Genomic DNA, 26,731 nt, shown 5'->3' on the forward strand with positions numbered 1-26,731 from the left:
CTCTGAAATTTTCTGTGCTTGCTTCTGCTAAACCTGTGTGTCCTGAAATTTTTTGAGTTTTATTAATTTCCAATTTTTTAAAATTATTTTTTAAAATCAGAAACATGTTTAAGAAGATTTTGCTTTTCCACAAAGGTTGAAAGAATCTGGTTAATTTCAGGCAGGCACTTGTTCAAATAAAGTTTCTCTTCTGAAATAGAAGTTGCTGGGTTTTAAAAAAGTTGGTATAGAAATCAGATAACTTTTCCTTGCTGTCTTTTTTCTCCATAGATGTTCCTTCACATGCAGCATCAGAGGACCATGCAAAGATGCATTTGCAAATCCTTACCTAGAAAACTATTAATTCTCATCCCATGTCTAAGGGCATTCTAAGCAGAATTCTAAGTATCACAGCAGTAACACTAAAGACATAGACCGTACTTGGTCACATTGCCTACCTTTTATTCGTACAGAACCAGCATTACGGAGGGCCTCATCTTTGATTTCCTTCACTATAACCTTTACAGTGGAGATAACATCTGGCCAGACTCCATCAATGACTCTAACTCTTATGTTGTATGTTCCCGGTGGGGTTCCTTCTTTAATAGTCAGCAAACCTGAGTTATCATTAAGGATAAAGTACCTGTAATAAGAGTTAAGCCAAGGAACAAGCTATGAGAAGTCCAAAAGCTAAGTACTAGTTATCATCATTGATGGTTTTTCTGAACCACTTTTTATTTATTAAAGAAGGCAGATATGTTCCCTCATGAAGGGACAGAGCAGAATAGAACTTTTTTACATTGTCTCCTGTTGGCTCCTAATGACTCTTCATCAGTGTATCATGAAGGTTTCTTCCTGCTGCTATGCTGTATTAACTGTATGGGAAGACTAAAGCTGCAATAGCCATAACTTTGGAAATAGTGCAAATTCCTAGTGTAGATATATTCACTGAGAATGACACCTCTGTCAAAACCTCTGAGTGGCACATGTACATCTCAGGCCCAGTCACAATCCAAACGCTCCCAAGCCTATTCATCTAGTATAAATACAATCTTGAAACCAGTGGTGACATAGAAACACCAGGAGCTTGGATGGAGGAATTTAGAAGTTAGTAGGTATGTTTCCTGTAGCAGCTCACTGATACAGATTGTGGGTGTGACTGTGAACAGGAATTTAGAATTCTGGCCCATGAGGCAATGGGCAGCAGACTGGTTTGGCATGCAGTGTAATTTACTGCAGCCTCACACTCAGAAGGGTTTTTGGAGATCTGCACACAGAAGTGTCTAACCAACAAAATGCTTTTGTACTCTCGTTTTCAAAAAAAAGTCAGTGCAAATACTTGCTATGATTTTGTGTGTGCTCAGTTTTCTAAAAAAAAAAATTACGCAACTCCCATTTTTCTCTCCAAATACCTTGATGTTTTCCCTTCAAATTGGTAGATTTTGCGATCCCAGTCGTCAGCATCAGGGGCACTGACCTGGCCCAGTACAGTCGTGGGGAGAATACCTGGAACAACATAGCACACAAGTGCACAGTCAGACCTCTCACAGTCAGACCTCTCACACATTCACAAACATGTTCTGGTCTAAGCACATGTGTTGTAAGCCTAAGACCTCTACAAAAATTGTTGTGGTAGTTCTCGAGAGATATGCACTGGTTTGCAAATGCCACATGGTGCCCTGCTTATCACATGTTCACTGTATGACTACATAGATTTAATTCTACAGGTGACTGCAATGAATAGCAATGGGAAGGAAGAAAGAATAGCCACCTCTGAAAATTTTTACTATTTTATCTGCATTATCCAACCAACTTACAGAGTGGTTTAGACAGGATTTGTTTGTTTGGCAGGATAAACATCCAAAATGCAGACTGGGTTATAAAGGGCAAAACCAATAGCAATTACAGCAAGGTAGAAATTACAGCAAGATAGTGAGGATGCCCAAAATACAGTGGTCAGGCTTATTTTGAGTAAATGGTGAGACTGGGGTGAGATGGAAAGGTGCATGTATTCTGCTGGTTTTGCATCCTCTCAGCAAAACTGACAAATTAGTATTTTTTGGATTTACAAAACTTACTTCTGAAGGAAAGGTTCCTCCTTACTTCTGAAGGAAATAGTTATCTGAATTCATAAACCTACTGAACAAAAAATCAAGGACACACAAAAAGGATAAATGTGGGACTTTACCATGTGACGAGGAGCAGCACAAACACCAACAACCGAGGATCTGAATGCAAGGAGAGAAAACTGTACCTCTCTGGCAACTGTGGTGACATTCACTAGATATTTTGCAGGAGACAGGAAGCTCTGGTGTTTGATTCCCACAAGATATGAATGCAACATACAGTGTGATAGTAACCTTTTGATTCTGTCTCTCCTTTATATTTTAATTAATCAAAGATCTGAGGTCTTGAATAGTCCCTCCCAGAAATTAACCGATGTACCGATGAAAGAAACAACTAAAATGAAATTCAGGCTTAATGAAAATGTTTGGTATTTAAGCCAGAGGCAGAGTTTCTCAGCAAATAGAAACAGACTTGGTTTCAATTTAACAATAAGCTGAACTTGAGTAATCGTGCAACAGACAGTACAATGTTTCAGTACAAATAAATGTGAACAACATCTACTCAGAAGTAGTTCCTAATGTGCCACAATAGACAATCCATTTAATGTCCTATCAAACCATAGGACACAGAGCAGAGTAGAAGAGAAAGGAATGCCCTGAGCCAACATGATTGCAAGCATCCCAAAATATTTTTACCTGTGTGTTTTATTTTCCTGATAGGCTTATTATGGGGGGCACCAGATCACAAGAATACTGCTGCCAAATTGCCAAAGCAGGAAGGGAAAGAAGGCTTCTCTCACGCTGTATGTAGCCAGCATTCACAGAAAATTCCCCCATAACAGCATTTTTCAGCTGAAGACTTAGATGAATGTTTCAGCATTCATTCAAAGTTCAGTTTAAGTGTACACACTAAAATTCAATTCAGTCAGGAGAAGGAAAAACGTTTAAGGAGGAGAAAGAAGGTTCTCAGCATTCAGACTCATCATTTCTCAGCAACATTATGAACTTTGGTGATTTTTTTTCTCCCCTGATATGTTAACGCTGCTGAAAAACTGTATCTGAAACCAAGAGATCATTACTCAAGTTTGACAGAAAAGTGCCAAAAAAAGCAGCCAGTTATGCTCCTTCTTCAAGGCTGGCTCACTGTCTTCCACAAATCAAGTGGCCCAGGGACCTGTGCCCCACATACCTACTGCTCTCTGTTGGGGTTTAAGCAAACTTCAGTAGCACCTCTACTAACAGCTTACGTGGAACAGGACAGAGTCCTCCTGTAAAACTTAAAGCTGCTTCTTTTGGTCTTATGTCACACTTGGAAGCAAACATAAGGGAGTGATTTACCATCATAGCTGTAAATGAGACACTCCATGTAGCCAGCAGAATGCGGGTGGTCATTTTGGTCCCCGATGTTCACGGTCAGGGTGTTGGTGGAGCTCATGGGTGGGATCCCACTATCTGTGATCAGGATGGGTAGGTAGAACACCTTGTGCACCTCCCTGTCAAAGGTGCGCAGTGCAGTGAGCACGGCACTGCCGTTGTGGAAGTCCTGCAGGGTGAAGCTGGTCAGGCTATCGAAATCACTGAGAAGGCGAAAGGAGAAAGGTGCTCCATTAGCAGCAGTGTCTCGGTCCTTGGCATACAGCAGTGTGGAGGTCTCATTCATTTGGACAACCTGTGGAGAAGCTGTGTTTTCCCAGACCACTGGGTTATAATGTGCCTCAAACTCTGGCCCATTGTCATTTACATCCTGCAGAGTCACTAAAACAGTGGCACTGCCAGTCAGAGGGGGCTGTCCCATATCAGTGGCAATCACAATGAGTTGGTACTGAGCTGCTGTCTCATAATCCAGCAATCCTGCAACCATCAGCCACCCATCACTAGCCAAAGAGAACTGGCCACCTGGATCAGACTTGTTTAGCAGGTGGAAAGAAAACCTCCCATTCAGGCCAGAATCCAAGTCAACAGCAGAAACCTGAATAACTTTGGTGCCAACTGGTACATCTTCCCCAAGTGCAGCCACTTCATAGACCTGGGGATAGAAGACAGGAGCATGATCATTGGAGTCCTCCACATAGATCACACAGTGAGTGATGCTGAAGAAATCCATGTCCTCTGCTTTCACAGTCAAATTGAATACCCTCTCGTGAGGCTTCTCAAAGTCAACCCGTTTGCGTAGTCGGATAAACCCACAGTTGTTCACTTCATCTGTCTCTATGGAGAATTTGTGGTCATTGTCTCCATCAACAATGCTGAATGTCACCATGGCATTTTCTCCCTCATCTCTGTCCACAGCAGACACCACTACCACCTCAGTGTTAATACTCGCGTTCTCGGAGACAAATGCTGTGTAAATCCTTTGCAGGAAGACTGGAGTATGATCATTCACGTCAGTCACCAAAATAGTGGCGGTGCCTGTCCCAATGAGCCCTCCTCCGTCTCTGGCCTCAACCACCACTAGGTATTTGTCTTCCTTCTCACGGTCCAAGGACCCAAGCACTGTAGAAATCGTGCCACTAACTGAATCAATTGAGAACAAGTTCAAATTAATTTCATTTTTGACATTCTGAATGATACTGTATGTTAGCACAGCATTTATACCAGCCTTGGGGTCATCGAGGTCCACTGCTGTCATTTCCATGATAGGAGTGTCAGCCGGAGAGTCCTCAGGGATGTGGCCTGTGAAACAGCCATCCGACACACAGAGGAAAAGGGGTGCGTTGTCATTCACGTCCCTCACTTCTATGATCACATCTGCAAAGCCAGTCAGTCCCTCTCCGCCCTCATCCGTTGCAAGAACGAGAAAGCGCCACGTCGCTCGCTTCTCCCGGTCTAACCTTTTGTGTGCGCTGATCTCACCTGTGTTCTCATTGATGCTGAATTCGTTGCTGGCTCCCTGCCCGTGCAGGGAGTAGTTAATGGCATTTTGATCAGCTGCTTGGTCGGGATCCGTTGCAGAAACCTGGAACAAGCCACAGCAGGCAATTGTTTATGTTAAAAAAAAAGGGAAATCACAGTTCTCTTATTGATGGCAGCTGCTACAGTGCAGGCTAAATGCATAGTGTACATTTTAACAGCAAGCATCTATTTGCTTGAGTCATTCAAGTACTCTTTCAATAAACATCATGTACTGCTTAGAGAAACAGAAAGAGGACATTTTCACAGACTAATACATTCTACTTCCCCGTATATTTTGGAAAGAGAAAAAAATGTAGGAAGAATCAAGTGAAAATAATAACAGTTCTGCTGAGCAAATATTCCTTGTGAAATTTTTGAAGCTGGAATACAAAGGCAAGCAGAGGCTGATTCTCTCTGAATTTACAGACTGCTGTGAAAACAGGTCATGCATCCAAGCTGATGATCAGCACAGGCCAGATTTGCATCCTGGGATTGTTTGGGAGATTACTAGTTGGGCCTACCAAGAACTGCTCTAACAACAAAACAATGAAGATGATTGAGTTGGAGTCCAAGAACAATCCCTGGTAAAGTTTATTTGGTAGCATAAAATTAACTGTTACATACGTGAAGTACATGTGCCAAAACCATTCTGTGCTTAGACAGTTACTCAAAATGTGACAAATCTTCTTTGTAAAGGAAAGTTATCACAATTTTCAATACTTAGAATCAAATAATTTTAAAATCAGTTTGGAAAAGACCCTTAGGATCAAAAACCAACCGCTATTTATGTAGGTGAAGAGAGCAAGTCCACCACGAAAAATTACCAGGTTTACTTTATTCTATTCTTTACAGAAAGTTGCTAGCTAAGTCCTAATACCAGGCCTCACCCACCCTAAATAAACTATCTTTTTGGATTTGCGTGAATGGATGGGATCGAGCTGAACATAAAGCCAGGTTTTGCCCTGCTTTGTGGAAACTGCTTTACCTTCAGGACGAGTACAGGCAGATCAGTGAGCTCCTCCAAGACACTGCCCTGGTATTCATTCTGAGTGAAGACTGGTGCTTCATCATTCTTATTGACAACATGGATGATGATAAGTGTGTGGTTTTCCCATTTTCCATCAGAAGCTACAAGCCGGAGTTCATAATGTTGTTCTTGTTCATAATCCAGAGGCTGAGCAATGAAGACAGTTCCAATCTCAGGTTCCACATCAAAAACCCCTTTCACATTTCCTGAAGTGATCTGATACCTTAGTTTGGCATTTGCACCTATAAGAGAAAGAAACAATTGCCCCCTGTTCACTCTATGAATGCTCAATCCAGCTATGCACAATGGACATGTATCCAAGAAAAACCTTATTTTCCATGACTGTTGGTGCATGTGTGAGATAAAACATAAAAACCTACACAGAATGATCTGTGTACGTAATTAGAAGATTTTGTGTGTGGTAGATGGGAGTCTAGGTTTGCATTTATATTTACAAGTATACTTTACAGACACAGACAAGCACTTGTTGATTGATAATGGAGAAATTGTGTGATTCTAAATTATTGTGCACTCATTTGCCAATAATAAAAAAGTAACATACTATGAAAATACAAGAAGCTATTTTTACTCAATGTTTCCTAAGTCTCTCACTTCAAATGCCAGTATTCCTTAACTTTTTCTTAAACCACTGGGTGGTGCTAAAATATAACAGAAGTCCTCTATTTTGAGCGAGAATTCATCTTGGAACGTTCCACCTGTGCAACAGTAGTTGTTTGCTGCAAAACATTTAGGAACAACAAGTAGTTTAGTGCTTCCTGTTTACTTATTTGGAAAGGTAAAAAATACATTGCATTCCAGTATACAAAGCAGTTTCCTAAATTAAATAGGTGAACTGCTAGGACCAAAAAGAGCATTCAGCTTTTTAAGTTGTGAGTCAGCCGTGGATGACAAGATTAGAGCAATATGGATGGCTAGAAAGTGAAAAGGCTGTGTTCAGCATTAGTGCTTGAAAGGACTTGGCTGCCTTTGCAGCAAAAGCTTGAGCATCACTTGCTAGCAGCTTTTGTCAAATTCTCCCAAGTGCAGCAGCTGGTTCCAAAGGCTGCTTTACCCCTATCTCACGGGCACTAAGAGGCACAGGCATTGCAGCACTGCTCTCACCTACTCTCAGCAGCACATCCCTCTGGCTCTCATCTGGGCTCTGTCAGCAGCTTGCCTTCTTTTAACCAATAGATTTGTTTCTCCTCAGCAGGTTGAGCTGGACCAGCTCACAAAAGCAACCAAAATGCAAAGACAGGGACTGACTAGTGGTACATGCTATTGGACTGGCTTTGCCCATCTGGTCTCACCACACAGTAGGGGTAGCTTCACACCATCAGAGCTGGTGTCAGTGTGAGCCCAAATGGAGGGTCTGACTTTCCCTTTCTTCCTGACTTCATTTCTAGCCATGCCATGCCACATTTTCCACTCTTTGTCAGATTCTTCCACAAGCATATTTAACCCACAAGCTCACCAAAAAGCACACTTTTTTTTTTTTTTCTTTTTTTTGCAATAGTGGTACATAGAACTGACTCCTAGGGAGATCTTGAAAGCACAGGAGTCAGTAAAAAGCCAGCATGTGCTCTGGAAAGAGTGAGTATAAAGTTACAGCAGAGTTGCAATTCCAGGTGATTTCATTCTGCCCCAAAGACATTGCCAGCTAACTTAACCTCTGCACTACAAACCTGAGCACCCAGGTAAAGAAAACATTCACATGCACCCAGAACTTCTCTCCTCACTTTTACAAATGTTTGAAATGTGGAATTGTCTCCTGAATGCAGAGCTGTTTGCCCATGAAAGAAGTAGCCCTACCCTACACACAAACACACATTAACACAAAAAGAACTTAAAAAGACATGCACGTTCCACTCACCCTCATCTTTGTCATCTGCTGTTGCTGTCACAACAGGACTTCCCACATCCCTGTCCTCATCTATGCTGAGCTCATACACTGGCCGAGGAAATGCCGGAGCATTGTCATTCACATCGCTGACAAAAATCCTCACGTAGGCAGTGTCTAAGAAGGAGATGCAAGAGGAGCACACAGAGTAGAAATTGCAGAAGTGGAATACCTTGCATCATTCCAAACAGCTCACATACCTGCAAAGCCTATGAAAGTTAAAAAGCCTAATATAGAATTCCTTAGTTTTACCTGTGTTGGGCTGCCCATGAACACCAGGTCTAGCAGATTCTGATAAGTCCTGAGACTGAACTTCAATCAAGTAAGAGGCTCTTTTCTCTCTGTCAAAAGATGCCTGGGTGTAAATAATTCCTGTCTCAGGTTCAATGGTGAAGAACTGATAATCCTCATTAGCATCTTTTAATATTAAGTAGTGAACCTAAAAAGGAAATAGTTAAAAGAGGTTACATTTTCTATTTTCATTTGTATGTCCAAGTGCTGTGACCTCCCCCTTCCTCAGTAGCCTCCTGGTTCTGTCTGCAAAGTAGCAACACTCTGAGGAAAGACAGATCATCTGAACATATTTTTTTTAAGTCTTTTGTTGATTTTGATACAGAAAGTGCAGAATTCTCAAACAGAAGAACATCTGTACCAGTGATATCAAGGCCCATCAAGCCCGGTATCTAATCTCCAACAGTGGCCAGTAGGAGCAGTTAAGAAAGATCATGAAAAACAGAAGGAGAGAGAATGTAGGGACTGGCATTTTCCCTGGTGTCTCCTCAGCTTCTAGTAATCCACTGTGCTTCTGATCTTAAAAAAAAAAAAAAAAGCTAATATTTTGGGTCCTGTTCAACAAGACTGAGTAAATGAAAACCTCCACCAATGAAAGCTATTCACATTTTTCCCTTTAATAAAGGTCTTTCTCTGAAAAAACACCAGTTCCATCCCCACCCTCAAGTCATGCCCAGAGCAGCACCAGAGTGTTCTACCACACAGGTTGCCCTCCAGACGCTACAAAATGAGCAGAGTTCCCAGAGTCCCCACTAGCTAGAGTTTCTTCACAGAAGAGCTAGTAAGATTTTTAGAAATGGTTCAGGAAAATGCAAAGAAAATGAGTAATTCCCTTCAGCACTCTGCTTTTTCCTAGGGTTGGGTCATTATTACTATGATGGTCAAGTGTTGGTTTGACCAATGATGGTATTTAATTGACCATATTTAAAAGGCTGTGAATAACTGCCAATAATCACTGATGGTCAATTAAAAAATGAGCTAAAGAGGCAGGAGTTTGAAAACATGTCCTGCAGCCACATCCACTTGTCTTGTCATGGGAGCAACCCTGAGAATCATGCAGCAGTGCTTTGATGGTTGCTGGATCAGGATGAGCTGCCACGCTGCAGGACCCTGAGATCACGAAGAGCATCTTCTCTGCCTGCATCCCATGAGATGCACACCAGCCATAAGATAGACAAATGCTTGACAAGTGCCGTAAGAACTGCTGGTGGCTCATCCCCTGCCATCAGCTGACTGCACGTTCTCACTACTTACAGTACTACAACTTGAGTATTGTGAGGAAAAGAACTGGATTAAGGTCAAACCTCTCCATGTAGGCCAGAATCCAAGTCCATAGCTAACATCTGAACCACGGACGTGCCAACATCAGCTCCTTCTGGCACAGACACCTCGTAGTTAGAAGACATGAAGAATGGAACATTGTCATTGACATCTGAAAAAGGAGTTGATGAGGATCATGGTAAGAAAATATTTGTAAACTTTTTTGTTTACTGTGTTTTTTTTTGTTTTTTTTTTTTTTTCCCACAGGTGTATTTTGCTTGGAGGAAGAACTTACATTGTTTATAGTAATAAGCAATCCTGCTCTGGGTTTTCCCATTCTCATGGTAGCAGTCTGGAGGCATTTTATAGACACTGGGCAGTTTCTGAGAGACAGTGGCCTAATCCCAGCTGAGATAGTGGCTAATGATTTGACCAGAGATATACTAAGTCCATGAATGCCAGGACCAGGAGGGCTTTCATCCACAACTAAATTACTGAAAAAGGATTTTTTTTCCTGTGAGCAGAATGAAGTTTCTGCCAAATTCTGGTACCAATAGCTGCACTACAGGAAAAACCTTTTGGGACAAGGTCCATAACCTACAATGTTAGGAGGCTCAGACCCTGCTCTACAGCCTGAAGGGGTTTTGCGTTGGTGGATTGTGAAAGATAGGACAATGCTGTGATAAAGTGAAGCAGGAAAGTTGAATTCCCTTTCAAATTACTACCCCGTTCTCATTTCCATTTTGGTGGGCAAGACAAATGTTTTTGCTGGAGACTTAATTTATTCATATTTTCATTTGAATGTCTGCATAACAAAAGTAACTCCACTAATCCTGCAAAAAGCAGGGATTAATATCAGTTTTACAGTTTTATGTGGATCTACTGGAACAGAGCCTTATGAAAAGATCCTATTATAAGGAGGTTTGAATCAAATTTTTGAAAATTGCATTTATCATAAGGATAAATTTTATTTCTATAGATGTAACCTAAGTATGCAATGGAAAATACTGAATGTAACAAAAACCCCTAAACAGATATCCAACACAAACCCAGCCTATCTGAGCTGTTTCTCTTTTTATAGCACAGACTATTTCCAGTAATACTCATCTCCTTTCAATAGCTTGGGAACAAGTACTAGATTTCTCCTCCTTTTGAAAGAAAAACTTTCTGATTACCTTTGCAGAACCAGGCACCGTGCTGCCTAAACATTCAAACAGCCCATTTTTGCACACATTTCCACATTTGATAGTAGTACTTAGGAACTGTCTCAGACATTGTTTAATGACTGCATAACTTTTTACAGTATAGAAATGTACAAAGCATTCTGAGGTTGGTTGGCATTTCATGGATGTTACCTTAATTTGTGGCATTATACTAAAAATAATAAGAACATTTTTCTGAACAGCAGCAAAGCTTACCTGTTATATTGACACAAACAGTGGCAAAGGAAGCTAAAGGAGTCATTGCTACATTTTGTGCCCGGACTGTCAGGGTGAAAAACTTAGTAGTCTCAAAGTCAAGTGGTTCAGCGACTAGAAGAGAAGCAGATCCATCAGCTCTGTTTGGCTTCAGATAGAAACGAACTGGCATGTTAGTCTCTGGAACTTGACCCTCCTCCAGGTTATACGTAACCCTGGGATCACCAAGAGGGGATGTGGCTTTGATGGTCTGAAGAAGAAAAGAGCCACCACATACATTCATGAAGCACGGGGTTGCAAGTGTTGAGTGTGATGGCAGAAACATACACACATGTATGTACTCCAAGAACATACATGCCTGTATGACTCAGGTAACAGACAAAATAGAAACATTTAAAGAGCTGAGTTTTATTTTACAATATCTAGGTTTGGTGCCGGTGTTTAATCAACAGGAAATTTATCTGCCTGTAAATGTGCCAAGCCAGAACTGCAGCACAGGTGTAGGAAATCCCTCCTCTCTCCTCCTTCCAAAGCAAAACTGATCCATAAGGAGACCATTTCTCCACTGAGTTGTACATTTTACTTAGCAAGTTACAGAAGAAAAACTCAAACCCTAGATTGTTTCCAAGTGCTTGAATATTACATGCAGGAGGAGGAAGGCAGGAATTATGTGGCAATATATAGAAGACTAAGTCTTCTGTCCTTAAAGACTAAGTCTCTATGGGTTAAAAAGGAATTGGTTTGAGTTAGAAGAGTCCGAAGCAAACTATGTCACTCCACGCTCAGGCTAAACTGAGGAAGGCTTTAAGAAAGACACAAGCAGATAGCACAGCCCGCTGAGGATGGAGGAGTGAAGAGATGGCTCTTAGGGGGAATACACAAGAATTTCCTTCTCTGGCAGCACATAAGTCTTGCTCCTGTGGAAGCACACCTTGAGGGCCATTAATGTAAGAATTCACTGGGAAAACTGCTGCCAGCTGAAATGCCACCCTTTTCTGTGACAGGTACACCTGACAAACTTTAATGGGTGCAGAGCAGTGAAGGCTCATAAGGGAATAATGCAAGGCAGTAAGGCTGCAGAGCGGGCATCTGTGAACTTCTGACTTAAAGTATAACAGAGGAAGAAGTGGAAATGAAGAGGGGGGGGAAGTAGTCAAGCTTTTAACATACCACGATCTTGGTGTCACGAATGGTGTTTTCGGGGATGGTTACCCAGTATGTGCTCTGCTCCCAGCGGGGTGGCTGGCTCAGTGCACTAGTGACAGTCACTGTCAGCTCCACGGTGCTGCTTCTGTTCCCACCATCTGTCGCTACAATATAGCGGCTAATGTGCATTGTCTAGAAACAAAGGCAGAGGATAATTGAAAAATATTTTGTACAAACCAAGAGATTAACCCTCTGCAATGGATTTGAGAGGCTAGAGTCTCACATTACCTGGGGTAGTGGGCCATTCACATACACCCAGCCTGTGCTGGGGTTGATCTGGAAGTATTCCAGCTGATGCTCTAACATTGAGTATGTGACAGCAGCATTCACACCCTGGTCACTGTCGTGAGCTGCAACTCGGAGGAAGCTCATCCCCACTGGAGTGTCTTCACTAAGGAAGTCTTTGAAAAGACAAAGGTATTGTCAGCAGGTCTGCTCTGGTTTAGCAGGTTGTATTTGTAAAGAAATACCCCTGTAAAACATCATTGTTCCCTTCATGGGAGACTAAACGCTTCTGTACTGAGGCAGTTTATAAGTATTGTCCCCAACAGTGTCTATAGTCCTCTTTTAGCTTCCCCGTACCTCTCCCCTGCCACGCTGGATTGTTAAGTGAGTTGCTGGTGATGCAGATTTAGTGACACTGCTGCTGCCAGCACTGGTGCCTCTCCACAGCAGCGCTGGCAAGCCCCACAGTGGCTCGCATGCCCACTGCTTTGGACCACAGCCCAGCCTGCTGGGCTCAGCTGATAATAAAAGCAGGTTGGCAACAAAGGCAATTCTGTGTGAATTGAATTAATCTTGAATGTGAGTGGTGCCGGCAGCGCTGCCAGTGGGAGGCACTAGGTAATAGCAAAGCATAAAGACTCAGGTCACAGAGAAGATGCCTCCAACCCCCCAGTGTTTTGGAAAAGCTGACCAGGGCACGGGCAATGGTCATTTTATGTATATCTCTTTCCTTAGGTTTCACTCCCTGTTCCCAGAAATCCACCTGTGTCAGAGGTCGTGTCTTTCTGCTTGTAGTTCTAGAGAGACCAATCCTTCTTTGAACCTGCTTAGGTAATTGTCATCTAAAAATCTGGTAGCAAAGTCATGCGTTTGAAGAGCCCACTGCACAGATGAGTAATTAATTTTGTCTTCCTGAAGCCCGATTTCTGGAAGGGACACCAACAAAATGATGGGAAATCATGAGCAGTCATTTCCTGCTCCCCTCCACTGTGAGAGTCACAGTTTCATATGAAACTATTGCATCCCTGCCAGCTGTCTTCCTTCCACACTCATCTTTACATTACACTGATTGTTGTCCAGCTCTTCTCTCTATCCTCAGCCATCCAGTCCCAATTCCTCCTTCAAATAGCTACGTGTGCTTGCCTGATTGTGGTTTTGAGTTGTTTCCTTGTAGTAAGGCTCCACCAGCTCAGTGTATTAAAACTGACAGTGGGAAGGCTGTTGCCATTGGGTTTAGGCGACCCAGTCAGTCTGTTAATTCACGTCTTGTTCAGAAACTATTTCATATCTTTAATCTCCCTTATATGTATGTCCTTTAGTATTTTTGGTGTGGGATAATCAGAACTGCACACTACTTATGGAGCTGTCATGTTTTCTGTTTTGGTCTTCTCCTTTAATGTCTACAGTGTGTAGTAGTGGAGCAGTACAACTTTAAACAACACCAACCACTTGCTCCATGAGCAGTAGTTTGAGATTTAATTGGCTTCAGTCATCCCTGTGTCATTTAATTGGCTTGACTTGTCCCTGTATCATTTAATTGTTCTGGGATTCTTGTCTTTGTTGTGTCAGTAACAGACAAAGCTAATCTCACAAGAGATTTACCAGCACTAAGACAGATTCATGAAAATTGAATTAACTGCCATAAATCACTGTAAAATTCTCCTTTTTTTTGTTATGTTTTTGTTTGTGTGTGCGTGTGTGTGTATTTATGCTGTCTTTAACAGTCAAGTTCTGTTAAATTGCATTGTAATAAAAAAGACAAAGTTACTTGGAATGGTGGCACTATCTCATTTCATGTGCTTTGCTTGCTGCTGGCACAACTTTAACATTTACTGTACCATCCCTACTACAGTTAAGCATTTCTTTAATGTCTGTTTTGCAGACAGATGATAAGATACATGGCTAAATCAGGAATTTGACCAACATGCTAGTGCTGAGAGTAAAGAACCAGCAGTTTCCAGGATGAATAGAAACCTATGACTAATGGCATTTGATCTTGTTAGGGAAGAAGCTATTTTTAATTCTGTGACGTTCAAGCATTGATTACTTATGTAGAGATGCTGGGAAAGCGCTAGGCATAACATGACCTCGTTATCTGCAGTTCTGCCATCTCAAAAAGCTGCTTTTGCTTCACAACTTTTGCTAGTACCCTCTGTTCATGAAAAAAGAAAAAAAAATCTGCCTGTTCCTCGAAGTGGTGAAGCCACCATAATTACAAATGCAACCTCTTAGCTTCACAGCTTTTGAAAAAGAGGAATCCTGGGCAGTTTCACCTGGAGGACACATGTGATAGTAGAATAGAAAGGTTCATCTTTGCACAAACATTACCTCTACCTCAGGGATTGTCTGCTCGACTCAAAAATATTTCTCTCCAGAAAGATCATTCCTACTCAACTTCTCAGTGCTGCTTTGGCCACATTTGCAGAAGACATTTTTAAGAATGTAGAAATGGCTATTCCAAATCTATACATTTTAATGAATTTGGGCCTTAGAATTAGTCACTAAAAGATACATTAAAAGGTGCAACACAATTTTCCTTCTGTCGTTGTACATAACTCTGAAGTGTAAATGTATATTTAGCATATTTCCCAGCAGGTCACTTCTTGTTAAAGTCCTAAAATATAAAGATCCAACTTATTTTTGAGTCCTTCTAAAATGCTGGCATCTGTGATGTTAAAGACAATTTTCTTATAAGCCATCTTCATTTTAATAAGGCATTGGTCACTGCTTTGCCCTCCACAACATTTCACACAAGTGGCAAAAAACCTCCAAAATGAAGTTGTTGGCAGATGCACCAGAAACAATTTTTTTTCCATTTTAAAGCAATTATTCAAGGAAGGACCTGTTCCAGTCCAATAACTACAGATTATACTCATGACTTGTGGATGACATTGAATGTAGAGAGTCCAAGTGTAATGAAATGCAGGATTCTACTGGAGAAGCATCAAGTCAAATTAAACAAAAGTCTGATGCAAAGCATATCATGTGGGGATGAAAAAGGGAATGTCACCAGGTCAAATGGGAAAAGCTAGCTCAGCAGGACAGATACAGCAGGCGTTGGCTCCCAGCCAAAGGCAGCCTAGAAACCAAGGATTCTGTGCTGTTTGACAAGACATAAATGCCACTTCAGTCTATTCAAACTGAGGTGCTGTGCTACAGAGACACAGATGACAATTGTACTTCTAGTCACGGTTGATGATTTCCCAGCTAGGATGTCATGTTTTCTTTTGGGACATCAAATAAAAATTCAGTGCAGAAAAAAGCTGGGCAGAGAAAAGCTGCAAAGAGAAGGGATCAGATCTGCCTCATCTGTAGGAGTGAAGTATGTCAATGATTTTAAGAGAACTGCAATGACTAAAGAGGACTGGTTAATTCTGCACATTTCCACTGAAGATGGGTTAAACAGTAAATGGCTTAGTGGGCAACAAAGGAAGGTCGGTCACCTAACAGAGTGGCCACTGTTACAAGGAATAACCTTCTAACAAGATTCATGTGGCAGTAGTGGGGACAAGCAGTTAAGTAACACTCACACTGATAGCGACTGTTCTCAAACTTGGGATCGTTGTCATTGACGTCAGCGATGAGGACGGTGACCTGGCACACGCCGATCAGCGGCTCCTGCGCCTGGTCAGTGGCAGTGACAGACAGAGTGTACTCCCTCTGCTTCTCCCGGTCGAAACTCTGCGTGGTGGTGATGACTCCTACAAACACAGACACCTCCTGTGCTGCATGTCACAGCCTCAGGACCGAATTTGCAGAGAGGAATCTGCACATCTCCTGCACAAAAGGAAGCTCTGATCACATGCAACAACAGCTGTGAAGCTCAGTCCTCACTGACCCTGCAACACATGTCTTGGGCTAGACCAACTCCAGTTCTCTTGTCTCTCCTCTCCTCACATGCCTCAGGTCGCCTTTTTCCTGCTGCCCTGATAAGAAGCTCAGTCTGAGTATCTTGTTATCTCATGGCTCATGGAGCACAGAAGGACTTTCTCCTCATTGAAGGGCCTCTCTAGGTTTACTCCAGTGGTAGTCAAAGTAACTGAATCAGCTCATTATTACTTCGAGGAAGAGCCACATCACAGAAGACACAAGTGATATGACCAAAGTAACCTCTCCTACAGGAGTTGGAGGCTGTCTCATTGAACAGATTAAAATTGGGGAAAATCATATAGTGGATAAATCAAACAATTTTCTCCAAATTTCAGGTTTTCTTCCCTACTAATCAAGTCTCTCTCTGTACCTCAGCTATTTTCTTCTGGTTAGCAGATTTTGAACTGGGCTTCTTGAGGCCACTTCTAGACCTATTTCTCTACAATGCTCATAGTTCTTCAGCTCTGTTGTAGTCCCTTCCAGTCTCCTGCACAGTCCTGGACATAACAATATCATATTTTCCTATTTTGACTATGGAAACATCAACAATTATATAACATCTTCATTTGAAATAAATCATATATAAAGACATTGTTGCCTTGTTCTGTATGAGGGTTTTGCCTGCAGTGCACTGGATCTCCTATTTGTGCATGAGATGAGAAATCAACTGTGGCCACATCACAGGCAACAATAAACTTAACCAGTAAAAATCACACTGTCTGCTCTGCATTTTTATAGCTACCTTTGATCCAAATAGGAAGGTAAGTGATACAAAACACATTTTTATCTTCTTATTGAATTGGGATTTGTTTCCCTATTTAATTTGCATTTGGGACCCCCAATATAAGAAGGATGTGCATCTGTTGGAGTGAATCCAGAAGAGGGACATGAAGATGGTCAGAGGGTTGGAAACCTCTCCTGTGAAGACAGACTGAGCTGGGATTTTTCAGCCTGGAGAAGAGAAGGTTCCAGGGAGACCTTACAGCACCTTCCAGTACCTAAAGATGGCCTCAACTAGAGCTGGGGAGAGTCTGTGGGCATGTAGTGATAGGACAAGGGGTAATGGCTTTAAACTGAGGGAGAACAGGTCTAGATTAGGAAGAAATTCTTTACTGTGAGGGTGGTGAGACACTGCCCAACACAGGTTGGACAGGGAAGCTGTGGAAGCCCCATCCTTGGAAGTGTTCAGGGCCAGGTTGGATGGGGCATTGGGCAACCTGGTCTAGTGGAATATGTCCCTTCCCCCAGCAGGGGTGTTGGAAATAAATAATCTTTCAGGTCTTTTCCAACCCAAACTTACTATGATTTGAATCACTACAACCTTAATCTAATCTAATCTAATCCAATCCAATCTAATCTAATCTATGTGCATGGCTATTTGCATACCCTGAGCATTTTCCAGTGTTTATCCTATAAACTGTCACAACTAACCCTGCAGTTACATGGTTAAGCATGAGCCCACATGAACATACTGATACGGTGGCATTTTCATTACAATACAACGTCATTTTCATTTTTTCTCAGTAACCTGCAGCTACTGACCTGTGTCTGGGTCAATGCTGAAGCCTAGAGAAGCTCCATCTCGGTGCATGAGCCCATACTTCACCTCTCCATTGATGCCGAGGTCTGCATCATAGGCTTCTACCTGTAGCACACGCGTGCCTGGAGGCTGGTTCTCCAGAACCCAGGTGCTGTCACTGTAGTAAGCGCACTAAAAATACACCCAAACATCCGACCCTAAATATTACACAGAGTCACATGAATCTGCTGCACAGTGCCAATATTTTTCCAGCAGGTCTGGGAAAAACTTGGAAGAAAATTGCTACTACTACTTATGCACACAAAGAAATCAATCCCTAAGGGAGAGGAAGGAAAAAGGAGGATGAAGATTTTATCTCAGGGTCCGGGTGTCGAGGTGACCCCAAGAGTGTAAAAGTCTTTGTTTCCCAGCCCGCACAGATGGAAAAGAAGTCTGAATGCGTAGGGTCGGCTTCTCAAGATTGTTTATTTTCTCTTATCTATAACATTCTTTCTCTGACCTGCTGAGCTCTGTCTAGCAAGTCGTCCATGGCATTCTGTGTGCCCTCTAGGGTGGTGTTTACATTTTATACTAAAAACTACGTGTACTATGTTTACAATAATGTGCCAATATCTATCATATGCCATATGCAATCATATGCCATTTATGTTAGACATTGTGTCTCTACCTTAAACCAATAGAAAAGTGTCACCATCACAGCAAGACATGGAGGACAAGAAGAAGGAGAAGAAGGTCAGGACATGCCCAAATCCCTCCATCTTGTCCCCTTGAACCCCATTCTAAAAAGCCCCAAAATTCTACTTTTTCACCATGTGTTAATTCAGCTATCACACTACTCAAACCCTTGCGGCTTGTAATTCCTCATACAAAGTTGGCAGTTTTTTCCACGGGCTAAAATCGAAGCCACAGGTGTTTTTGACTTCATGCCAAGGTCTCCGAGCCCCCTGCCAGGGTCTTGAGACAGCCAGGGCAGTCAGAGGGATGTCCTGGGTTCCAAAAACTTTACACTTCCTCTAGGAAGAAAGCTGACTGCTTACAAGCTGACTGTTCACTTACAAGTTCATTCTGCTCTGCACACACAGACCCTTCAGCCCACCAGCAACCACCAGTGGCTATGGAGACTCTTATCCCAGTTATAACTTAGATGGGAAAAGAATATCTGCAGAAAGACATCTTACCTCTCTAAAGACAGGCTTGTTGTTATTAATGTCATTAACTCCTACAATAACCTCAGCAAAACTGCTGAGAGGAGTGGGTCCCCCCGAGGCATTGTCATCTATCGCAGTGACATTCAGGGTGTACTGTGGCCCTTTCAGAGTGGGTGGTGGGTTTCTGCGGAGTTTAATGATACCTGAATTTGGAAGCATAAAGTGTCATGTTAATTTACTCTGTAAACACACAAAATCAAGTGAGCATCACATTTCTCTGTCACTGTATTGCTGGCTCAGTTTGTATTTTGGTTTGAAAGCACAGGAACCTATCATCTTAGTCTGCACACCCTTGGACCAGGATCCCAAGTTTTGGCTGATAGTTGAAGAACAAGCATCATATCAAAGAACAAAACCTCCTGATACAAAGCATCTGCATTTGCAGATTATATAAACATGGTGCTTTCTTATGGTTCTTGACATACAGGTGGAGCAGAGTCAGTAGAGATTAGACAGTAAATAACTATGTTCCAAAACCTCTTTCCTTACCTTTCTGGCTATCCAGCTCAAAGTTGCCCTCCTCATTGCCCCCTGTAATCAGATAAAGTAGCCCATCTCCGTCAGGGTCCTCTGCCCGAACAGTAGCCACCAAGGTGCCAGGACCAGCATCTTCCGAAAGGAAAGTCCTGTAACTGATGGACATAAGGGAGCAATGACAGCACACAAAGTATCAGAATAACCATCACCATGTTAACCATCAGCAAGATTATGAACTCATTATGAATGTATTTTGAAAGCTTTGGCCATGCAACTATGGAATCTTAAATTGGTTTAAGATATGAGTTAGGTCTTCTTTGTTCAACATTTGCTATTTATTTTAGGATTGTAATCCTGTACTTCTGGTATATATAATTTTGAAGGATGCCTTGGAGGATAACAATATGCACCGTAATACATTGTACTGTAAAACAGGATCATATGTCTATTAAAGTTGAGAAAAAGGAGTAGTATCTGCCATGCAGTGTTTCTTATGTCCCTATATATTAATGGAAAGCATCAGATACTACAGAGATGAATATAAAAAAGTATTTGAATTTGTAAATAAATATATGTATGTTTTGTATTTGAAACATGCTCATACTACAGAATTGTGCAAAGAATAGAAATTATCTTGATTAGGGACAGGAAAGAAAATGGACTCTTAAGCAGGGGCTCATGAAATTAGCTTACAATACAATCTGTTGATGCTAAAATTAAGTTTCAGTAGTAGTTTGCTAACTACTATATTTATTTGTCACCTATTTATAAATGGATAATCACTTTGAGGCCCAGGAGGCAACGCAGTCAAAAACATTTCCTGTATAGATAGGTCTTTGATTCATTCTGTTGTCTCTCTATAAAGTCAATGTGTGGTACCAAAAATTACGTATTTTTTAATATACAATCTAGAAATGAAAGTCCAACTCCTAAAGCCTTTCTATATAGAAATTATCCTCCAATTTCACCGGTACTTACGCTTGCACAAAACAACAAGGGACCATTTAGCCAAGTGCTATTAAGGTTACATGTCTGAACAGCATCTTTTAAAAGCAAAGCAGATGTTCAAGGTGCCTTACACGGCCTGGGAGAAGACAGGAGCCTCGTCATTGACGTTGGCCATTCGGATGCGCACAGACGCCGTCCCTGTCCGAGGGGGATGTCCTTTATCGACAGCGATCACCACAAACTCATACATGTGGCTGGCTCGCTCAAAGTTCAGCCTCTGGTTAGAATTGATGACCCCGTGACGTGTGATGGAAAAATCAGTGCTCTGGATGAAGTAAGAGATCTCAGAGTTGGAGCCAGAGTCGCAGTCTGTTGCAAGCACTATTAGAGAACACATTTAACAGAATCGCAAATTTAACATACTGCAAAGGAAGTTTGGTTATGCTGTTTCCCACCAAGCCAACTCTGTTTGTTTGTTAGTTTTTGAGCACAGGCATCACTTAAATCAGTTTAATCCATAAAAGTTTTTGTTTGTTTGTTTTGTTTGTTTGGATTTTGTTTTGTTTTGTTTTTTTGTGGTTAGAGTCTGGGAACTTAGCAGGAGGCTGGGAGTGAAAAATCAAAACAGTTCTTCCCTCTGCTCCAACTCAGCCCGAGTGATCTCAGTCAGGTGAATTTGCAAGACAGCTGTGATCCCAGCATTGCACAAAATGCTTTGTACAAATAGCAATCAACACTGGTAATTAGCACACAATCAGTATGCACGTTGGTGAACATTATCAGTCATAAACTGGTTCCTCACTCTTTCCAGGAAAGTAATGTTCAAATTTAATTAGCTCCCAGCTAGTTATACACTTTTAAATTACCTGGTGCTTTGAGGTACGAAGAGTGACTAAACATTCCTCCCCCGTAAGTGTTTATTCAGTACACTGAGTGTCCCATCTGCTCAGGAGCAGCAAACCAGGATAACAAAGCATCAAAAGTGATTTTTAAGAGCAGAAGCTCACCTTTCCAATTACCTTGCAATTTTTCTAGCTTAAGAATGAGGCTTCACATCATACCCACACTGGTAATAAACAAACTCCTTATTCTACCAATAGGATCCAGATGCAGCCACCGTGGTAGCACACAGCCTTGTGGAAGCAGAACTGATTGCAGTGCGTGGACACCCCAGTAAACAGCTGCAGCATCATCCACAGAGGGGAGGCAGAAACAACATGTCTCTATCAGAATATTAACTCAAAATAGGAAAGGAGCAGAGAATGATTTCAAAAGTACACTGAAGAACTGTTCTACTTAGTTGCAAAAAATTTCAACTGCATCTGCCTGTGGATAGTTACTCATCTTTGTTTACAAGGATATTTAGAGTGGTTGTAAGGTTTTTCCAAATCCTGCTGTGAATAAATGTTTGTGTTACAGACTACAGAATCAAGGGCTTTAGAGTTAATGACTCTCTTGCTGCACTGACAGACAAAAGATATTAAAAACTCAGAGACTAAAATGACAGTGATTTAAATCTGTCAAATATAGTGGTTAAGTATTTTGTTGTTGTTTTTAGAAAGGCATGCAGAATGTGAAAAACTTATCTGATTTGAAAAATTCAGATTTAATCTACAGTCATTAGTGAGCCATTTAACCATTCAGAGAAATACATGCTATGTGCTTAATGATATGCTTCTTTCCCCCCAGATGTTTTCTGGCAAATAGGGAATGTGGCACTTGTACATGACAGAAACATGCCTTACTTCCCAATAGCACCTGGGAATTCTATTCCCCTCCATTTCATTCCATCCTGGAAGCTGGTGTGCCTTGGAAAGGATCATATGCCAGCTACAAGCAGCTCTGTGCTGGCTTTGCATGTTCTGAACTAGCTTAGTGCAAACTAACTCTGGCTCAAAAGCTGACTGAGTTGCCAGCTACAGCTCCAAGCCTTGTTCTAGTGGCACATCGATGCAGCTGAAGGCTGAGGGTCCTTCTGAGAGCACCCTCTGTGCTCCAGACTTTGAGTGTGCTAAAATAAAAGCAGCTGAAAACTGAAACCTATATTTGCATCACCCACAGTTTTAACAAAAGCATTTATCACACTACGTATTTCACTGCCACAAACAGCTACAGGCATGCCCACAATGGCCAAAGCTGTCATATTTGCATTTATTTTTGTTTGTGGATCATTCTGAGGCCACAACATCTCATCCCTCAAGGAGCTACAATGAGGGTAAGAGCTCTTTGTCTTTTTTTCCTCAGATACTTACCTTGGCAGTCAGTGGCACAGGTCTCATCCTGCACAAGGTACAGCTTCCTTGCAGCCACTAACAACCCTGCTCAGCCCTTCTACAGCAAGTGAGTCTTCACACACCCATTTCCACTGACTGTCACTGTACTTCCACCTCCCATTTTCTTTTCTAAGATGGCTCTTTCTCTTGAAATGTACCCCATGTGAAAAGAAAACAACATGGGATGCAGTTGCACAGCTTTGACATTCTGCTTGCTTTGGACATGGGGCACACATTTTTCCCCCACAAGTGGAATTTTGACGAGCTTTACAAGTCCTCTGGACAGAAGAATATTCATCTCTTTAAGGAAAATCACATGCTTAGGAATTTTAGGATTTGGTTTCTGATCAATTTCTTTCTTCCCAGGAGAAATTAAATCTAAAAATTAAGTATGAGAAGCTCTGAATTCTCTTAGCAAATGTTTAGAGAAAGCAGGCCTTGCAGCTCCCTTACAAAAGGGAAGCTAAAGTACCTCTGAAACCTGCAGAGTTCAGCTCCATCTTTGGGAAATTTACATTTTCATCTTTTTGCTAAGTCTTGCCTTGGCACATATTCATTTCTCAGGGTTCATACCCCCGAAAAGACAGCTACAACATTTAAAGGAAATGAAGCCACTTTCTATCAGCGGCTTTAACTGCCCTTGGATACCACAGGATCTCTCCTTAGGCACAGTACAGTGATCCTCACCTGAAGACACTCACAGCTCTACTTCCAGGATACCTAAAAGTCATCCACAGACCACCAGGAAAGCTGCCATCCACATCCTACAAAGGCAGTGCCTGTGCGAGACAGCACTTCCTCGTGGCCAGAACATGAAAAGGTAACAAACCAGCACATCTGCAGCGAGACTGAAATGAAAGGTGACAGGACGGTTCCCACCTTGCAGAAGAGACGTGCCAATAGGAATGGTTTCGGGAACGTTGTCTCTGCTGTAAATGGAGCGCTGGAATTCAGGAGAACAGTCGTTTTCATCGGTGATATGGACCATGACCTGAGGAAAATGTACACACTGAGAATGGATTTTAGCTTCTACACTGCTAAAAGAGCAGTGGCAGTCAGTGCTTTTGCTGCTGTCCCATCCTTACACCTCTGATGCTATTCTTCTCACACTACTCCTGTAACTCAGAGAAGCATTTTCTCCTCCAGTCCCAAGATGGGAGGCAAAGCCAAAGAGTAATATCATGAGGTAATTGAAGAGCCCAGATGTGAAGCCGGGCCAGAGCCCAGATTTCTGCCTGTACTACAAAGCCTCCTCCCTGCCCAGCATCCTCACGAGTGTCCTGGGCTATCCATCTGTGTAACTGGTCCCAGAGCAAGGGATCGCAGACCATGGGTAGGAGTGAAGAGATTCATGTACCTCAGTGACACTGCTGAGAGTGCTCTCAACTTCCATGGCTTTCAGCAGGAGGTGGTAGAGGTGGTGCTCGCTCTCGTAGTCCACGGGGTGGGTCAGGCTGAGCTCTCCGCTCTCTTGCCTCACCCGGAAGAGCCCAGAGGGGTTCATCAGGAGAGTGTAGGAAAGAGGCTGGCTCTGGAAAGAAACCGCCTCAACAACTGCTACTCTGCAAAGAACGAGAGAACAACCCTTTGCTTCAAAACAATAACCACAAAAGCTGTCTCCTCAGCACCTAGAGGAGGATAGGATGAGGAAAGATGTCTTGCTTACTCTCTGTCTATGCTTGGCTCAGTTTTGTATTCAGACAGGGAGCCCATCTACCTTCTCTTCTCTCACCAAACTTATTCACTGACACAGCAGTGCTAAAATAACAACCCATTTCAACCCCCACAAACCCTAAACCATCTTTTTCTTCCCTATTGTAGCCTTTTAAATACTTGACAGCAGTACTGGTTTACCCCCAGTTTCTCAGTTATTCAGAAATAAGTGACCTACTATACTTCTGAGTTTCTCTATAGTTGTATATTTAGAAAAGAAACAGGTTTAGACATGGATGGGAAACCGATGGAGCACAGGGCTTTCCAGATCCTGCTGTCCACCTTGGCAGGATATCAAAGGAATATTTGCCTCCCTACTGTGACTTATGTTTTGAACCTCCACCTCTCACACCAGTCTTTCACCAGCATAATACACTTTTAGCTCATCTCACTGAAAGCTCCTGGGAAGTAGAGAAATTTCCCTCCTCCTCATTCAGCCTCTCTTAAGGATTAGTGGCACATCTCCAGCAATTTTTCCTAGGTCATCAGTATATTTTGAGGGTTCCTGCTCCTTAGAGGCCTTATGGTACTGTTCCACCTGCTACTTAGAGATCTTAAAGCCCATTCTGCTCTCAAGTAGCTGAACAGTGACAATAAACCCAGAGCCAGCTTGAGAGCATCTCCCCACTGTGGCTTGGCTTAGCCACTCTTCATGCAACAGCAGAGCCTCTTGGAAATTGAGCTTTATCTATTTGTATTTCACACTGGTGCTGTTATCTCAGGAGTCTGGCAATGACTTGTCTTTCTAGAAATTTAAATACAAGTCAAACAGGACACAAACAACTCCAGATCTGGTTAATTAAAAGACTATTTTTCAAGCATCTGTTTAAATCACCAGGAGATGCATAGCCAGCAGTTTGGCTGTTCTAATTCATGATGCAATACACTAAAACCCCAAAAGCATTAAAATAATTCCAGTGTCTCAGACTATGTGTGACACATGGAGACTCATGTTACACTGGAGAAACATCAAAAGAGGCACAAATTCTTTTAGAAAACACAACATTATTTTTAAAGTGTGATAGACAAATGCATATGCATGGCCCTAAGAAGCAAAACCACAACAGTTTCACCCTGCTGTGCTCTGTGAAGCTCCTCTCAGACCGCAGGGAGGAGTCACCTAACCAAGTACAACTTACTTTTCTCCTGCTGGAGTATTTTCAGGGACAAACACACTGTAGGACATGTTGGTGAACTGCGGAGGTCGGGAGCCTGCCAGGATGGAAACGGAGGCGTAGGGGCTTTTGTTGCCGTGCTCATCAGAGGCTTCCACAGTAACCACATACTCCTTGTTCCACGTCAAAGGCAGACCAGTTGTCATGATCATGCCAGTGTCCTTATCCACTTGGAATCGTTCTTCACCACCTATCAACACATGCACAGCTGGTCTGAGACATCCCCGCAGCAAGAACATTTGCAGCTTCACCATTTCGAGGTAAGCCATCCCCAACTCATCCACCTATGTCCTTGTACACACTGCTTTTTACCTTTCCAGTTGTTCACCTTATCTTTCACTCACATTCTTTTGTAGACCAACAGTATAAAAGGGACAAGAATAAGTAAGAAATGGAGCCTTAAGCTAAAAGTAAAGCTGTCATCAATTTTAAAATAAGCAAAGAAAATGGCAATAAGAAAGATTCCCATCCATGTAACTTTTAGTTACAGCACTTCCAGCCTCTACGTCCTGTTCTTGCTGTGTCTTTAAGGATTCCCCAAGGGAAAAATCTACCAATGAAATAATAAAATGGGAACTTGGTAAGAAGGATCTGCAACTAAACAGAATTTCACCTTTTTTTTCAGACTAGCCCTACCTGCAATGAGCGTGTAAGTTATGCCAGCAGTGGTGTTTTCATGGCTGCTGCAACGCGCGACGAGCTGGTAGATGAGAGTGCCTTTGCGCGCATCGGGGTCGGCGCGCGCCAGGTATGGGTATGGGTGCATGGCCCAGGACAGAAGCTCCTCTTCTGGAGCAAGGAGAGTCACGTGGCAGAGGTACCAGTCATCATCTGCAAAAGACACGTGGATTTCTAGACAGCTTGGTCACCAACTTAATGTTAAGATCTTATCCATTAATATCTGTAAACAAACTGAGAAGGAAGCTTCCACTGCAAAGGACATGTAGTGATTTAATCACAGTATTTTTTACCTCTAGGGAGACCTATATTCAAGCCTTTTTAATTCACAGCAAGTCACTAAAAGATGCTAAAGGTATATATGCGCTTCTTTTTCCTAAGCATTTTTGTCCTAAGCATTTTCCTAAGAATTTTTCCTAAGCATATTTGTGTTCTAAAAGTGGCCTTAAGATTCGACTTCAAATTAAAACAAATGTATTACTGAATGTAGAGAACAAAGTTGAATAAAAAGATAAACTAAATGTAGAAAGGTACATAGGAGAAATGCATGTTTTCTGCCTGTTAAAATATGATCACATACTTCCA

General features: G+C 42.1%; 1 protein-coding gene across 2 annotated transcripts in view; it reads right to left on the reverse strand.

Moving 5' to 3' along the window:
* The window catches only part of LOC137470877 (neural-cadherin-like), a 55,319-nt gene that overhangs the window by 15,040 nt on the left and 13,548 nt on the right, over positions 1–26,731 (reverse strand). For both annotated transcript variants that reach the window (XR_010997284.1, XM_068184667.1), the window contains exons 2-20: positions 26,105–26,299; positions 25,433–25,658; positions 23,938–24,142; positions 23,460–23,571; positions 20,439–20,688; positions 19,372–19,514; positions 18,853–19,025; positions 17,677–17,845; positions 15,795–15,965; positions 12,268–12,440; positions 12,004–12,171; positions 10,834–11,083; positions 9,460–9,587; positions 8,117–8,303; positions 7,838–7,981; positions 5,923–6,206; positions 3,384–5,001; positions 1,392–1,485; positions 438–622 (exon numbers count right to left, since the gene is read on the reverse strand). Coding sequence is in view for 1 of the 2 variants with exons in the window: in XM_068184667.1 (XP_068040768.1) it covers positions 438–622; positions 1,392–1,485; positions 3,384–5,001; positions 5,923–6,206; positions 7,838–7,981; positions 8,117–8,303; positions 9,460–9,587; positions 10,834–11,083; positions 12,004–12,171; positions 12,268–12,440; positions 15,795–15,965; positions 17,677–17,845; positions 18,853–19,025; positions 19,372–19,514; positions 20,439–20,688; positions 23,460–23,571; positions 23,938–24,142; positions 25,433–25,658; positions 26,105–26,299 (4,875 nt within the window). In the remaining variant the exon portion in view is untranslated. The remainder of the gene's footprint in view (positions 1–437; positions 623–1,391; positions 1,486–3,383; positions 5,002–5,922; positions 6,207–7,837; positions 7,982–8,116; positions 8,304–9,459; positions 9,588–10,833; positions 11,084–12,003; positions 12,172–12,267; positions 12,441–15,794; positions 15,966–17,676; positions 17,846–18,852; positions 19,026–19,371; positions 19,515–20,438; positions 20,689–23,459; positions 23,572–23,937; positions 24,143–25,432; positions 25,659–26,104; positions 26,300–26,731) is intronic.

The sequence above is a fragment of the Anomalospiza imberbis genome, chromosome 1, assembly GCF_031753505.1.
Source record: "Anomalospiza imberbis isolate Cuckoo-Finch-1a 21T00152 chromosome 1, ASM3175350v1, whole genome shotgun sequence".
In the NCBI taxonomy this organism is placed as follows: domain Eukaryota; kingdom Metazoa; phylum Chordata; class Aves; order Passeriformes; family Viduidae; genus Anomalospiza; species Anomalospiza imberbis.